The 13,989-nt window shown below is 43.8% G+C and overlaps 1 protein-coding gene across 1 annotated transcript in view; it reads right to left on the bottom strand.

Annotated features, from left to right (window-relative positions):
* Positions 1 to 13,989, bottom strand: part of CUBN (cubilin) — a 180,968-nt gene that overhangs the window by 7,860 nt on the left and 159,119 nt on the right. The window contains exons 52-59 of the mRNA XM_073581881.1: positions 13,612 to 13,837; positions 12,991 to 13,178; positions 12,220 to 12,376; positions 11,449 to 11,598; positions 9,318 to 9,506; positions 8,649 to 8,778; positions 8,064 to 8,281; positions 2,795 to 3,000 (exon numbers count right to left, since the gene is read on the bottom strand). Coding sequence (XP_073437982.1) covers positions 2,795 to 3,000; positions 8,064 to 8,281; positions 8,649 to 8,778; positions 9,318 to 9,506; positions 11,449 to 11,598; positions 12,220 to 12,376; positions 12,991 to 13,178; positions 13,612 to 13,837 — 1,464 coding nt within the window. The remainder of the gene's footprint in view (positions 1 to 2,794; positions 3,001 to 8,063; positions 8,282 to 8,648; positions 8,779 to 9,317; positions 9,507 to 11,448; positions 11,599 to 12,219; positions 12,377 to 12,990; positions 13,179 to 13,611; positions 13,838 to 13,989) is intronic.

The raw sequence follows: 13,989 nt of genomic DNA, 5'->3' as shown, positions 1-13,989 counted from the left end.
TAAATAGGACCTGCCTGACAAAGAGAAGATGACCAAAAGCTAGACATCATTCTACAATCCAAAGAAATTCTAGAACAAATGAGAACCAAAGTAATTGAGATCTATCAGTCTGGAAAAGGTTATAAATAGAGATGAGCGAATAGCTTCGGATAACGCCTTATACAAATAGCTATAGTGCTTACCGAATAGTTGCATCGGGAACCCGGATACCTGGAGCGCTCCTGATAATCAGCTGTTCAGCACAGCAGCTGCAGGTGTCGCTTCTCTGTGACAGTCGCAACACATGCATGGAGAGCCCAACAAACTGGCTATCCATGCATGTGTTATGACAGTCACACAGCCGCGACACATGCAGCCGCGGAGCCGAACAGCTGATTATCGGGAGCGCTCCAGGTATCCGGGTTCCCGATGCAACTATTCGGTAAGCACTATAGCTATTTGTATAAGGAGTTATCCGAAGCTATTCGCTCATCCCTAGTTCCAAAGCTATTTCTAAAGCTTTGGATCCCCAGAAAACCACAGTGAGAGCTTCCCAGGAGTGGTCAGCCAACCAAAATTACTCCAAGAGTGCAGTGGCAGCACATTCAAGAGGTCACAGAAGACCCCATAACACTATCCAAAGAACTGTAGGCCTCAGTTAAGGTCAGTGTTCATGACTCCACCATAAGAAAGAGACTGGGCAAAAATGGCCTGCATGGCAGCGTTCCAAGACGAAAACCATTGCTGAGCAATAAGAACAGAAAGGCTCTTCTCAGTTTTGCCAGAAAACATCTTGATAATCCCCAAGACTTTTGGGAGAATACTCTGTGGACTGATGAGAGTAAAGTTGAATTTTTGGAAGCTGTATGTCCCATTACATCTGGCGTAGAAGTAACACAGTATTTCAGAAAAGGAACATCATACCAACAGTAAAAATATGGTGGTGGCAGTGTGATGTTCTGGGGCTGTTTTGCTGCTTCAGGACCTGGGAGACTTGCTGTGTTAAATGGAACCATGAATTCTGCTGTCTATCAAAAAATCCTGAAGGAGAATATCGGGCCATCTGTTTGTGACCTCAAGCTGAAGCGCACATGGGTTATGCAGCAGGACAATGATCCAACACAAACCAGAAAGTCCACTTCTGAATGACTTAAGAAAGACAAAAGTAAGATTTTGGAGTGGCCTAATCAAAGTTCGACCTTAATCCGATTGAGATGCTGTGGCATGATCTTAAAAAGACGGTTCATGCTCGGAAACCCTCCAATGTGGCTAAATTACAACAATTCTGCAAAGATGAGTGGCCAAAATTCCAACAGAGCGTTGTAAAGGACTCATTGCCAGTTATCGTAAACGCTTCATTGCAGTTGTTGCTGCTAAACTTGGCCCAACCAGTTATTAGGTTTAGCGGGCAGTCACTTTTTCACACAGGGCCCTGTAGGTTTGGATTTCTTTTTCCCTTAATAATGAAGATCTTCATTTAAAAACTGCATTTTGTGTTTACTTGTGGTATCTTTGTCCCCCTCTTATTTTATCTGTTTTGATTTGTTGTAATAATAAAGAAGTAAAAAATTTTTTACAATTATTGGGTGTTACACGTTCTTTGGCTTTGTAAATATAATGATATTTGGTTTGGGGCTGACACCCGACCAACCCATCGATCAGCAATTATAAACTCTATAAATAATGAACGAATCTTGAACAGCACAGTTCCATACATGCGTATTGATTGTTCTCAGATCAGTTCTTATTGAAGTGAACAGTAGCTGAGCTGCAATACCTGGTAACAACCAGTACACAGTGTATGGAACTGTGTTGTTCCGGCTCCATCCATCATTTACATCCGGTGGCTCCTGGAGCCAAAAACAGCTGATCAGTGGGGTTGCCGGAGGTTGGATTCCCACCGATCTGATATTGATGACCTATCATCAGGATGCGAGAAAATTATAAGATACTTGGCACTCCAAAATGTGTAGCGGAATTTCTATTAGGTAATACAAACAACAAGTCAGTGATGTTTCGGCCCCAAAACAAGAGCCTTCATCAAACACGGATTACTAGGCGATTGCTTGGATTACCTAATAAAAATTCCTCTACACATTTTGAAGTGCCAAGTATCGTATAATTTCCTCATCTGCATGGGGTGGAACCCTTCTTGAGCACCAGTATCTTTTTCTTCGAGAGCTGTGTATCTATTCCACTATCCCCAGGATAGGTCATCAGTACCTTAAGCATGGAAAATCAATTAAGTGCTGTCATATTCTGCACCAGTGTATATAGAATGTCTCTCTCAAATTCTGATTGGATCAGAAAAACTTCTTATAGGAGTATTCCCATCTCCAAACTGCTTTCCCAAAATGTAGTAGGTGTACTAATAATAATATTGGCAAATACCTCCAATTAGAAATAAAGTATAGTTCTTCTGATTCACTATGTATTTTTCCTCATGTACAGGTACTGCAGGACCTTAGGTATCCATGGTTATGACCACTAGCAACTAACTGTCACTATATCAGTGGTCGTAACCATACCTAAGGTCCTGCACATGGGAAAAGAGACATAGTTAATCAGATAAACTGTATTAGATTTCTAATTGGAGGTAATTGCTAATATTATTATTAGTACACCTACTACATATTGGGATAGGATCTTTGAGATGGAAATAACCTTTTAAGTCTTGCTACCTTTCATGAAGCCCCACGACTGCAGCTGATTCCTGGCAGAAAAGGAAATAGACTTGTTAGTTTAGTTCTAGATGTTCTGTATCTAGAATTTTCTTAGGTCAGAACTAACATTACACGATATCTTCTGTTCTTACTTTGACAAAGTCATATCTGCACGTTCTCAGGAACTGTGCCTCCAAAAAGAACGAGCTGAACGTCAGGGTTATCTGCTTGTTAACGGGGGCGAAAATGTTCCAGACACAGTGCAGGTTCTTGTCATATTTCCCATCGCCGTTCGAATCCGGAGAGCCAAATCGGCCGGTGGCATTAGTCAGGTAGCCTCCACATCCTTGTCCTGGTCCTGAGGAAAGACACACTGAAATTGTTATAATAGTGAATGAAAAAAAGAATCTGTGATCGATCGATCATAGCGTAGAAGTGACCGGCTGGATCCTGAAAAGTTTTGTGAACATAAAAACTTCCCGACAGCTCACTTTTCATTTATGCGCCATTGTTTTGTCCACCCCTGATTCTAAGAGCCACAACTTTTTTAATTGATACCATTTCGAGGTTGACTTTTTTTTCTATTTGCTTGGGTAGGAGAGGTGAGAATTCATAACTTTGTGATGCCTGAAGGATAATTGAATAAAGAAAAAAAAAAGTTTAGATTCAGATGAAAAATTATCTATTTTAAACTGTAATAGACAAGAAAAAAATCTTTTAACTCAACTACATTCTAATAAAGTACTGAGGCCTGTGGAGGTCATTATTGCATTAGTCCAGCAGGGGGCACTGCAATGCAACAAAACATCCAAACTACCACTCTATAGGCATTGTTGTGCAGCTGTGATTGGCAGCAGCCGGGACAAGACCATCAGATTTCCTAGGAAACCGGTAATGTGTAATTATTATTTTACAGAATGATAGATAAAACATGCATGAAGAATTTTTTTTCTACAAACATGCCTGTAAAATCGCTCAAAAAATGCATTAAAGACTCCCATTTAATTTTTTTTGTAAAACTACTGTACGTAAGTTCAGTCTTATCAGTGTTTTTCTGCTTTATCCAGTGGGGGGAAAAAAAGAAAAGTGCCCAAGGGTCTTCTAATGGATTCCTCTCCAAAAAAAAAAATCAACGTCCAATCAAAAGACTGCAAAAAAAATGTTTTAGGAAAAAAAAAACTCTTCCAAAATCGCTTCAAGGAACTAAAAACTGTTCCAACAACTTCCCCAAGGCTCTGTGCACATGACGTCTTTTGAAGGGCAAATTCTGCCTGAAAAAGCACAGCAAAAAAATGACCATAATGCACAGCAATGTAAAAATGACACTGCTGTGCTCGAGTTCAGACGTCGACCGCTTCTTTTAACCTCTTCAGGGTTTGGAAATCCATGTGTGGTAGGGGGCTGGATTGGGGGGTGGTCCACAGCTTACCACGACCGGACGCGGCAAAGACGAGTCGGAGGCAGAATTCAGCTGTAACAGATCCGGGTTTATTGGTCGTCCTCCTGACGACCATAGCCATGCACAGCAGTTCCTTTACAGCTCTCAGTTTCCAGGCCCGGGTACCTTCCACCTATCCTTTAGTCGTGATGACGTCCCTTGCGGATCTTTCACTGGGGCTGTCCTAGACCAATCTACCGCCAGTGCTTCACCTGCCCGAGGTCGTCGTCCAGTCGATACTCCCGGGGCCTCGTCTGTCCTGCGGTACGTCGTGTCAGGGCCACCCCCCTGACTGTCTTCTCCTGTCAGTCCCCTGGTCGAGCTCTTCACCGTTCTCCATCTTCTGTCCTGAGTCATCCTCTGCTAAGCTCCTCCCGGGACTAGCCCAGCCTGGAACCCCAACCTGTCCTATTTATCCCCTCTCTCACTGGGAATTTCCCTCCTGGGTTCCTATCTCCCCGCCCCTAGGCTGATGTTAAGTCCTGAACTACACTCCCCCTGCCATCTTGTGGTCAAATTTCGGTACTGCATTCCCTTTTCTGTCTCTCCCTGCTGTTACCTTTCTGTCATTGCCAGTCTTCGTCTGTAGTGCCCACATCGTCCCCTCCTACTTCCAGTCAAGTCTGTCCGTCAAGTCACCTTCCCCACACATGAAGTGGTTAAAAGCAGTATCCTGTTTATTTTCGCTAGTCATGGTGTAAATCGCAGGGGAAAAAAGGCGCCGTAAAAAACAACGGGAAAAAACAAATTGCCCTTTTTTCCTAAAGTGGCTTCACCTAGGAGGGACCATTTTCCCAAAGTGGGTTCCACTCAACAACTTTTGTCAGCCTAGAAAAAAAATCCCTCCGTCTGCGCGTACCCCGATATGGACTCCTTTAGTAATTGTAACCTCCTTTAGGAACTAATTCTGACTTCAAAGTGAGGATTAAAATTCCATGTCCCAAATGTTACTGAACATCGGGGAACCGAGCAGTACAGTAGTTGTTATGACTAATCCAAAAGGCTGAGATTACTGATGTGACTGGTCCTAAATTCTCATGGAAAGTGTGACCACGAGATATTGAGTTTTATCACAGTTTGTTGATTACAGACGGACCGCCATCACCGGTTTCAGGGTCGCCCCGATTCTCTTCTGAACCATATACGTCTTTTGTGTTGACTGGAAGTCCCTTTCCCAATGTAAGTCTATGAGAACGTCAATGTCAGTGGGTAAGCAACCATCGCTCCACAAAGGAGATACCGTAAATTAGATCTCCAGCGATTGCAAGATTAGTGCTCTAAAACCCCAAGACCATGGCTGTGCTGCCCTGTCCTGAAGGAAGCAGCGGTGCGCACGCTCCATTCATTGTCTATGTGACTGTCCGATCCGAAATAGCTGAATGCTGTACTCGGCCAGTCCAGTAGACAAATAATGGACCCCTACAAATGATTGGACCCCCAGCAGAACAGGACAGAGAGTGGAGGGGCGCACATGGTTTTTGCAACTAGCACCTTATACTTATAGGAGTACAAGATGGTCCTCTGAAGAGTTTGCTTGAACGAAACGCGTCGGAATGTGCAATAACGGAAAGTGCCGGGCCTCCAGTACTGGGCTCGCTGTGGATTGCCCTTGTCAGGGCGGGAGTGCTTTGGGTCAGATCTAGCTTGAAGCCATACAGAGACATATAGGGCTATTCTGAATCCCATTGTCTGTTTCCTTGGAGGACCAAACCAGGAGAAAATACCGTACACTCCCACCAGGAAAGTGGATGACCGAATTGGTGAGAAGTTTCCAATCTCTTCCCTTCCTTTACCTGACATGTAATATGTATTAAACTTAACACCTACTGTACTGTTGATATGGTTTGATACACCTATTATTTCCCCAGAAGCGGCCATCATCTGACCATTGAATTTAAACCAAGGATGGATAGTGTCACGTCGCTGTCAGACTCAGAGCCTGCTGTTCCGGTCTCGGCCACTAGGAGGCGCCGGACCGTCGCGTCGCCGTCAGACTCGAGGACGGCTGTTCCTGCCTCAGCCACTGGGAGGCGCTGTGGTTCGCCCCTGGGTGAGGGTGGTGACAGAGAAGAGGCTCCTGCGCAGGCATCTGGTGGGCGCAGGCTCCGCCCCTCTGTCAGTCATGTAGGGCTTACTGCATCACCATCTGGCCTGGTCCTGGGGGCGGTCCTAATTAAATCATCAGTCCGGGAACCTGTGCGGGATGACCTGATCCCTCAAATACCTTGGGACTGGTCTTGCAAGCCGCCGGATATATTCTTGGTTCCCCTGCGTGCTACTGTGTGGTTTGCTATAGTTAACTCTGACCTCAGCCTGGATTTCTGACCATTCTATTGCCTGCCGTTTTTGTACCTCTGCCTCTCTTCCGATTTTTTGACGCTGACCTTCGCTTGGATTCCTGACCCTTCTGCTGCCTGCTGATTCTGTACCTTTGCTGCCCTCCTGATTTTACTGACCTTGGCCTGGACTTTTGACTCTTCTTCTGCCTGCTGATTTGGTACCTCTGCTGCCCTCCGGCCTCCGACTCCTGCCTCCTGACCACGATTACGGGTTTTAGTTTTAACCCCTTGGCGGCCGTCCTGCTCTGGTCCACTGCTCCACCAGACAGCTACCCCCTGGGCCTTGCTACAATTCCAGATCCCTGTATAGGGGCTAAGGGTGTCGGGGTTACTCGGGGTGCTGTTCCTACTGCAGCCCAGATTCGCAGACGGCCGTCACAGAAAGTTAATCCACTCGTGGGGATATTTTAGTCCGGAATCTATTGTCCCATATACTTATGCATACATAGATATTTTTCTACTTATGAACGGGTGTGAGGAGCATTTCACAACTGGATCAATACTCGACTCGCCCCATGATACAAGTCCTGTTTGATTGATCTTGACTCTCTTACTGCAGGGGAAGTCGGATCACATATCTACTGTATTTTAATTATTAGGGAGGACAGACCCTCAACCTTAAAAATAAAAAAGAGAACTGAGTTCTTGGACTGAGTGTTGCGTTCCCCCCTATTTTACGTTTGAACATTAAAAGTTATGTCCTAATTATTATTTTTCTCACACTTTGCTATGGTATTATTGATTAAGTGAGATTATTGGCAACTATTGTACTGTTACATGGGCAGTCACTCCCACTCCTTGCTATATTATATTTAACCCCAGCAATCAACAAGTTAGACCCTATCCATTGGTAAGGAGGTACCCTAATTTTATTATTTGGTAAACACCCTATAAAGCAGTAATCTGGTCAAATTATATTTACAACTAGTCTTTAGGATAGGTGATCAATATCAGATCACTGGAGTCCAGCACTGACACCCGGCACTCCCATTGATCAGCTGTTATTACCTCTGCTGGCAGTCGGATGGTACATATTGAAAGGAGCTGAAATGTGCCGCAGCCGGGCACTGCAGATCAGCTGGTATTATCTTCAATAGGAGCTTAAAAAAAGCTGATTAGTGACCTATCCTAATGACTGGCCATAAATATCATATGACGGGACAAACCCTTTAAGGTTCGGACAATATACACGGCACAGGAAATCTTCATCTTTGCACAGACCCCCTTGCTTATTAGTATGTAAAGTATGGAGAAACCCTTGTCCATATATCGATTTGGGACTGTTGTGCTGTTCTGAATTTCTGAAAGGTATAAACTAATATAAGACTAAACTGAACTCCATCTAGTGCTCCAAGAAACGGCCCGGTGGCATTGTGTAGATCACTGTAAGATGGCAGTTCCTCTATGGGGAAATGTGGTGCAATGGTCCTGTGTTGGGAGATCACTGCAGAAAACCTTGAAGATTTATATTGTACCTTGGGCAAATCTAGGACCTGATGACCTGTCTCTTCGATAGATGGGTCCAAAAGAGGGAGCACCATTGTCTGAGGCCATATTGGCAAGGAGTGGAGGACAGAGAAGGGACCATGAGGTCTAGTAGCGCCCAAACCAGCTGTGTCTAGTAGGAAATAACTAACTACGTACCTAATGTCTGTCTATAGGATGCTCTCCAGCCACCGCCACCATCATGAGAATCGGTGAAAAAGACCAGGAATAGGTTATTGGTTAAGCTTCTTACAACTGGAGGTGGAACTTTCCCGCAGAACTTGCCGAGATGTGTGCCGTAGATATTTGATCCATCGTAGACCGAAACATAGTCATATGAACAAGAACTTGACTCCTGCACATCAAACTCATTGAATCTGTGAACGAGCAGAGTAAGATCTATAATATACAGATAATATAGGGTTAGAGTAGCCCTCGTACAATCTCAAACCTCACAAAAGTATCTACATACCTCCACCAGGTTCCTCTACTGTCGACCTCCTTGGATCCTTGATGCTGCAGTGTTACAGTCACAGACATTTTGACACCAGCTCCGTGACCAGGAGTATTCTTCCTCCACGGTCGGAGATAATGGACGACACTTCATTGTATCAAGATCATAACACTGGAGAGATCGGGATCCACGGAGGTCGATGGTGGAGGAACAGGGCAGAATCTTAAAGGGTCTCGTTTTGTGGTTGTCAGAAAACAAAAAAATATCTACAAAAAAAATTCTCATCCTACTTTAGTTCAATGATCCTGTCTTCTTCTACGGTGATGAGATAGGAGCAGTTCATGTCGTTGTGGTAGTTAGTGATTGAGTGCATCGGGCTCCGTAACACGCCAGAAGTTCTGTTATATGTTCCTCCGCAAGCTGAAACACAGTAATAATGGGCAAATTATAGGTAAAGATCACCAAAGAACAGAAAGGAAAAAGAGCACATGAAAACAAACATAACAATAAATATATTTTTTAAAAATGAAAATAAATTAATTAAAAAAACAATAAAAAATAATCATAGAGTTGATCACAAAAGAGCACATTTTATGTATGGAAGTAGTGGTACAGCGGTGTAGGTGCTTGTCTCCTTAAGAAATGTAATGTAGAAGCCCTATGTAAAACAGGCCAAGAGTGCACTAGGGGCGTGTTATTGCAGTACAAGTGACATTGGCACGCCCCCAGTGCACTCCCACCTGATTTGCATATGGCTTTTACACAAGATTATGCATGACTGGTACATCAGATCTCTACAAAAAAAGGTATCGGTATCGTTTTTTGCTGGGGCATCCACCTACACAGCCATAACACCGCATTAATATGTAAAAACATGTCAACAAGTTCCCTTTGATGGTTTCTGTCTCCGGACCGAAAAAGTGATGCTGGTTAGTCACACATTGATTGGAGTTACTCACAGTACATTCTGTAGGTCGCCATAAATCCGTGCATGGTTATGTTAGCGTTTGTATAGAAATTAATGAACATTGCCCCTCTGCTGCTGACCGGTGCAGGCAGGGTGTCTCCGCACAGGTTCGCCAAGGAGCTTCCAGAAGTTGACGTACCGCTGAATATTTTCACTCTGTCCCTATTACAGGATGTACTGTCTGTAATGAAGAGATGATACAGTTAAAGGGTTAGTCCAATCTTCTGGAACAGGAGCGCACGGCTCCCCCGCCTCCTGCTTGCTGGAAGAACAGGCACCTCTGCCTAAGTGAGCGCCGTTGCGCTGCTGGCAGGATTTGCATTGCACAAGCACTGAGCTGGCCGGGATCGAGATTTAACAATGTGCTTTGGCAATTCTAGCCAGCCTTAGGGCAGAGCTTACAGAGAGAGATTGCACATGTTCGGCCACCGCTGTGAGACATCGGGACAATGCAATGTACTCTTAAGGCCCTCATACACATTCGGCCGACATTAAGGGAGATGTCGATCGACATGTCTGATTAAAGACTGTTGATGGGATTGTTCCCCAGAGGTAAGCCGCCAGCTGACATGTCTCATAGAGCACACAGGAGCGCCTGGCCAAACGAGCGGACCTCTGTGTGGGAGTGTTGGCTGAGATGTCTGCCAGCCAAACGATCAGGTTAAGCACCATTGGGCCCATCTTGTGTATGACTGTTTTGCACTATATGGGTACTGGTATATACACCACTATGGGGCACTGTACAGACACAGATTAGCACTGTATGGACACTTGCACTATATAGACAAATATTTCTATATGCCAACAAAGTATGTCATCTTTGGGCACTTTATGACACCATATGGGCATTATAAGGCTATATCCCTTTTAATTGGATATTTAGCATTAAATAGGGAACAGCTTAAAGGGGTTGTCCATGTTTTTCAATAAAAGTCTGTAGTCACTCTATGTAATCATGTAGAACCATATGCAAACTTCTGGCCACATTCCTGCTAGACGTGTGTGACCTCGCTCAATATAACACTTCTGGCCACAATCCAACTAGATGTGTGCAGCCTTGCTCAATATAACACTTCTGGCCACATTACAACTAGACGTGTGTGATCTTGCTCAATATAACACTTCTGGCCACATTACAACTAGACGTGTGTGATCTTGCTCAATATAACACTTCTGGCCACATTACAACTAGACGTGTGCAGCCTCGCTCAATATAACACTTCTGGCCACATTACAACTAGACGTGTGTGATCTTGCTCAATATAACACTTCTGGCCACATTACAACTAGATGTGTGCAGCCTCGCTCAATATAACACTTCTGGCCACATTACAACTAGACGTGTGTGACCTTGCTCAATATAACACTTCTGGCCACATTACAACTAGATTTGTGCAGCCTTGCTCAATATAACACTTCTGGCCACATTACAACTAGACGTGTGTGATCTTGCTCAATATAACACTTCTGGCCACATTACAACTAGATGTGTGCAGCCTCGCTCAATATAACACTTCTGGCCACATTCCAACTAGACGTGTGTGATCTTGCTCAATATAACACTTCTGGCCACATTACAACTAGACGTGTGTGATCTTGCTCAATATAACACTTCTGACCACATTACAACTAGATGTGTGCAGCCTCGCTCAATATAACACTTCTGGCCACATTACAACTAGACGTGTGTGATCTTGCTCAATATAACACTTCTGGCCACATTACAACTAGACGTGTGTGATCTTGCTCAATATAACACTTCTGGCCACATTACAACTAGACGTGTGCAATTTTGCTCAATATAACACTTCTGGCCACATTACAACTAGACGTGTGCGATTTTGCTCAGTATAACACTTCTGGCCACATTCCAACTAGACGTGTGCGATTTTGCTCAATATAGGTGAATTGAGCTTTGCTGCTTCAAGATACCTGCATGTTAAATATCTCTTCTAATCCTAGGTGCTGTCCGCACAGTTGGCTCTACTGCATTTACTGCTTTCAGCTGTATTATTTTTATTTTGAAGCCGGAGATGGTTTTGGAATACTTCTACCAACTCTACACCGCTAATGCGGATTTCACTAGATAATCTCCGTGGTTTTGATGTGCTGCAAACACTCACCCTCAACTTCGAATGCAAGGAAGGTGAGGGCGATGAACATGCTGTCGTCGGCGTGGATGGTATAATTGCAGTTTAGATTGTTCTCGTATTTATTAGGATAATTCAAAGAAACAATCCGACCGCTCAACTTTGTGAAGTTTGCACCGCACCCTGCAAAATAAAATCATTAATATCACAAGGAAATGGACCTCTCTGTGCCCAAAAGGGCCGAACAAACTGATGGCAGAAAGAACTAAAATCAAGGAGGGGGTCTAACTGCTGTGATCATTGGGGGTAACATCGGTCAGATTCCCACCAAATGGTTATTATTGGAACATTCTAATGCTATATCGCTAATTTCTAGGATAAAAGAGCCCTATAAATAGTTATTCTTAACTTTTTTTTCAGGTTGAGCAGTTTTTTAAACACAGATGGCCATCATTTCCCGACATCTTGCTGACACGTGTTCGGCTCTGCGACTGTGTTATTAGTCTTATATTAGCTATTTACGACGCTCGCTCTCATGTTTCTGCTTTTCATTACCTCTGATCTCTGTGATTATCTGACCAAAGCACACATAGTACAAGCACAAAAGTCAGCGTGAAGATCCAGATCTTAATTCTGGCTTGAGACAAAACTATAACATTTTGAATCCATTTAAGAATGATCAATAGAAAATTAACAAAGCCTACCCCTATTGTATAATACTATAATACATAAAGAGATGTTTGGAGTTTGGGGTTAAAATGCCCTTCCGGCCCTGTTTATGGACCACTTGGGATTGCTACTTACTACTGTTGAAGCTGGTCATGAAGCCGTTTCCTGGATCATCTTGTGATTGGAAGGTCAACTTTACGGTATTGCCGGGAGAAATGATAGGACTGGGCATGGTGTTTCCACAGGCTGTTAACAACAGGGCCTCCTCTGTCTCTTCAGCACCGCTCCATACCTGTCGAAGGTCACAGAGAGAAATAAAAAATTGTAAACTCTTTGGATCTTGGGGGTAAGATACCAAAATCTATATCACAGCTGGGACTTTTTTGAAGGAAATATCTCTGCTTTATAAGAGACACTGAGGTTCAGGAGTCCTCAATTATGCACTAGAGATTTACCTACCTACCATCGGCATAGGTGACCGCATCAAGACATATAGACATATTACTGGCGTAACATGAAGTTCATAGACCCCCAGTGCAAAATCTCCTAGAGGGCTTTCAGTTATCATGGGTCCCATTGTGTATGGGACTGATGGAGATAACAGCATCTGTCAGTTCCATAGACAATGAATCGAGAAGCGGCGGGCACTTGGGACTCATGCTCCCATCAAATGGGAGACTTCGGAGTCCTGCTCTCAGCAACGGTGGGAGTCCCAAGCGAACAATAACGTATTGGCTAGATTAGTTGATAGGTGATATATCGTTATGGTCGGCCAACTGATTTAAGATATGAATGACAGCTAAGTGCTGCATCCAAAAATATACAGACATAAAAGTTGGACGGTCACTTTAAAAAAAAAAGTTGAATGTAGCTATGAATTATGGAACATAACTGATTTGTACTGACCTTCACAAAGCTTCTCTCACATTGTCCTCTGCTATTTGGAATATTGAAGTTTTCATTGAAATCCAGTTCAAAATGGCTGCTCTCTTGTGTCCGGATGGTCCATGTGCACCTGCTGTTGACGGGGAAATTTAGAGGCCAACCTAGAGATTTAATATTGCCGCTGTCTGCACTGATGTAACCACCGCACCCTGGAAATATACAAGAAAAATTATTAGAATAGTAATGATGAACACTACTGAGATTGTACAGGTGGTCCATCAAGAAAAATGTATGTCCCTATGCCCTACTGACACATATTGTATGGCTATCATAAAAGCAGGGGTCCTCCACTTGGGATCTGGCTGTGTGCGGCTCCTGATTTGGCAGATTTGAGCTATTCTTATATTACAAGGACAGCTATACATAATAATGGTGGCCATGTAATGACTAGAAAGCCATGGCAGCCTCCTTGTCCAGGCAGGTGGTGGGAATATCCGCTCTTTGACCAGGGGGCAGAGAATGGGGTCTGGGGCGGTCATGTTTGCCCCATTTTGAAAGCAGATGTCACCCCTTTTATGATGTGTCCTTGGTTCGTATTTTGGTTGGTAAACAGGGACCATGGAAGAAGGACGTGTTACCCACCTAGTGAGTCGGATGTCCAGTTGGCATAGAACCCTCCACCATTCATTGAATGCTCAGCATTGAAGATGACGAACAGCTTGTTAGATGCGGACTGTACTGTTCCCGGAGAAGTGGTGCCACAGTATTGTCCTATAACGGGTGAGCCGGGTGACGCTCCGTTCATGAGCGTGACTGAATCCCAGCGGCAAACCGAATGATACTCCAGGTTGAAATTTGCAAAGGAAAGCTAGAAATGAAGACAATGTGATATAGTTTTACATCCACACCATGACCCGTTGACTTTATACTAATATTGTCACTAAGGAAGAAAACGTGTAAGAGGATCAATGGAACTTTTTGAAGTTTTTACTTATTTAGTTTATTTTTTTGGACCCGTTA

The sequence above is a fragment of the Dendrobates tinctorius genome, unplaced genomic scaffold, assembly GCF_039654945.1.
Source record: "Dendrobates tinctorius isolate UK_male_01 unplaced genomic scaffold, ASM3965494v1 ptg000070l, whole genome shotgun sequence".
Taxonomy (NCBI): Eukaryota; Metazoa; Chordata; class Amphibia; order Anura; family Dendrobatidae; genus Dendrobates; species Dendrobates tinctorius.
This window is presented reverse-complemented; position numbering and strand designations above follow the sequence as displayed.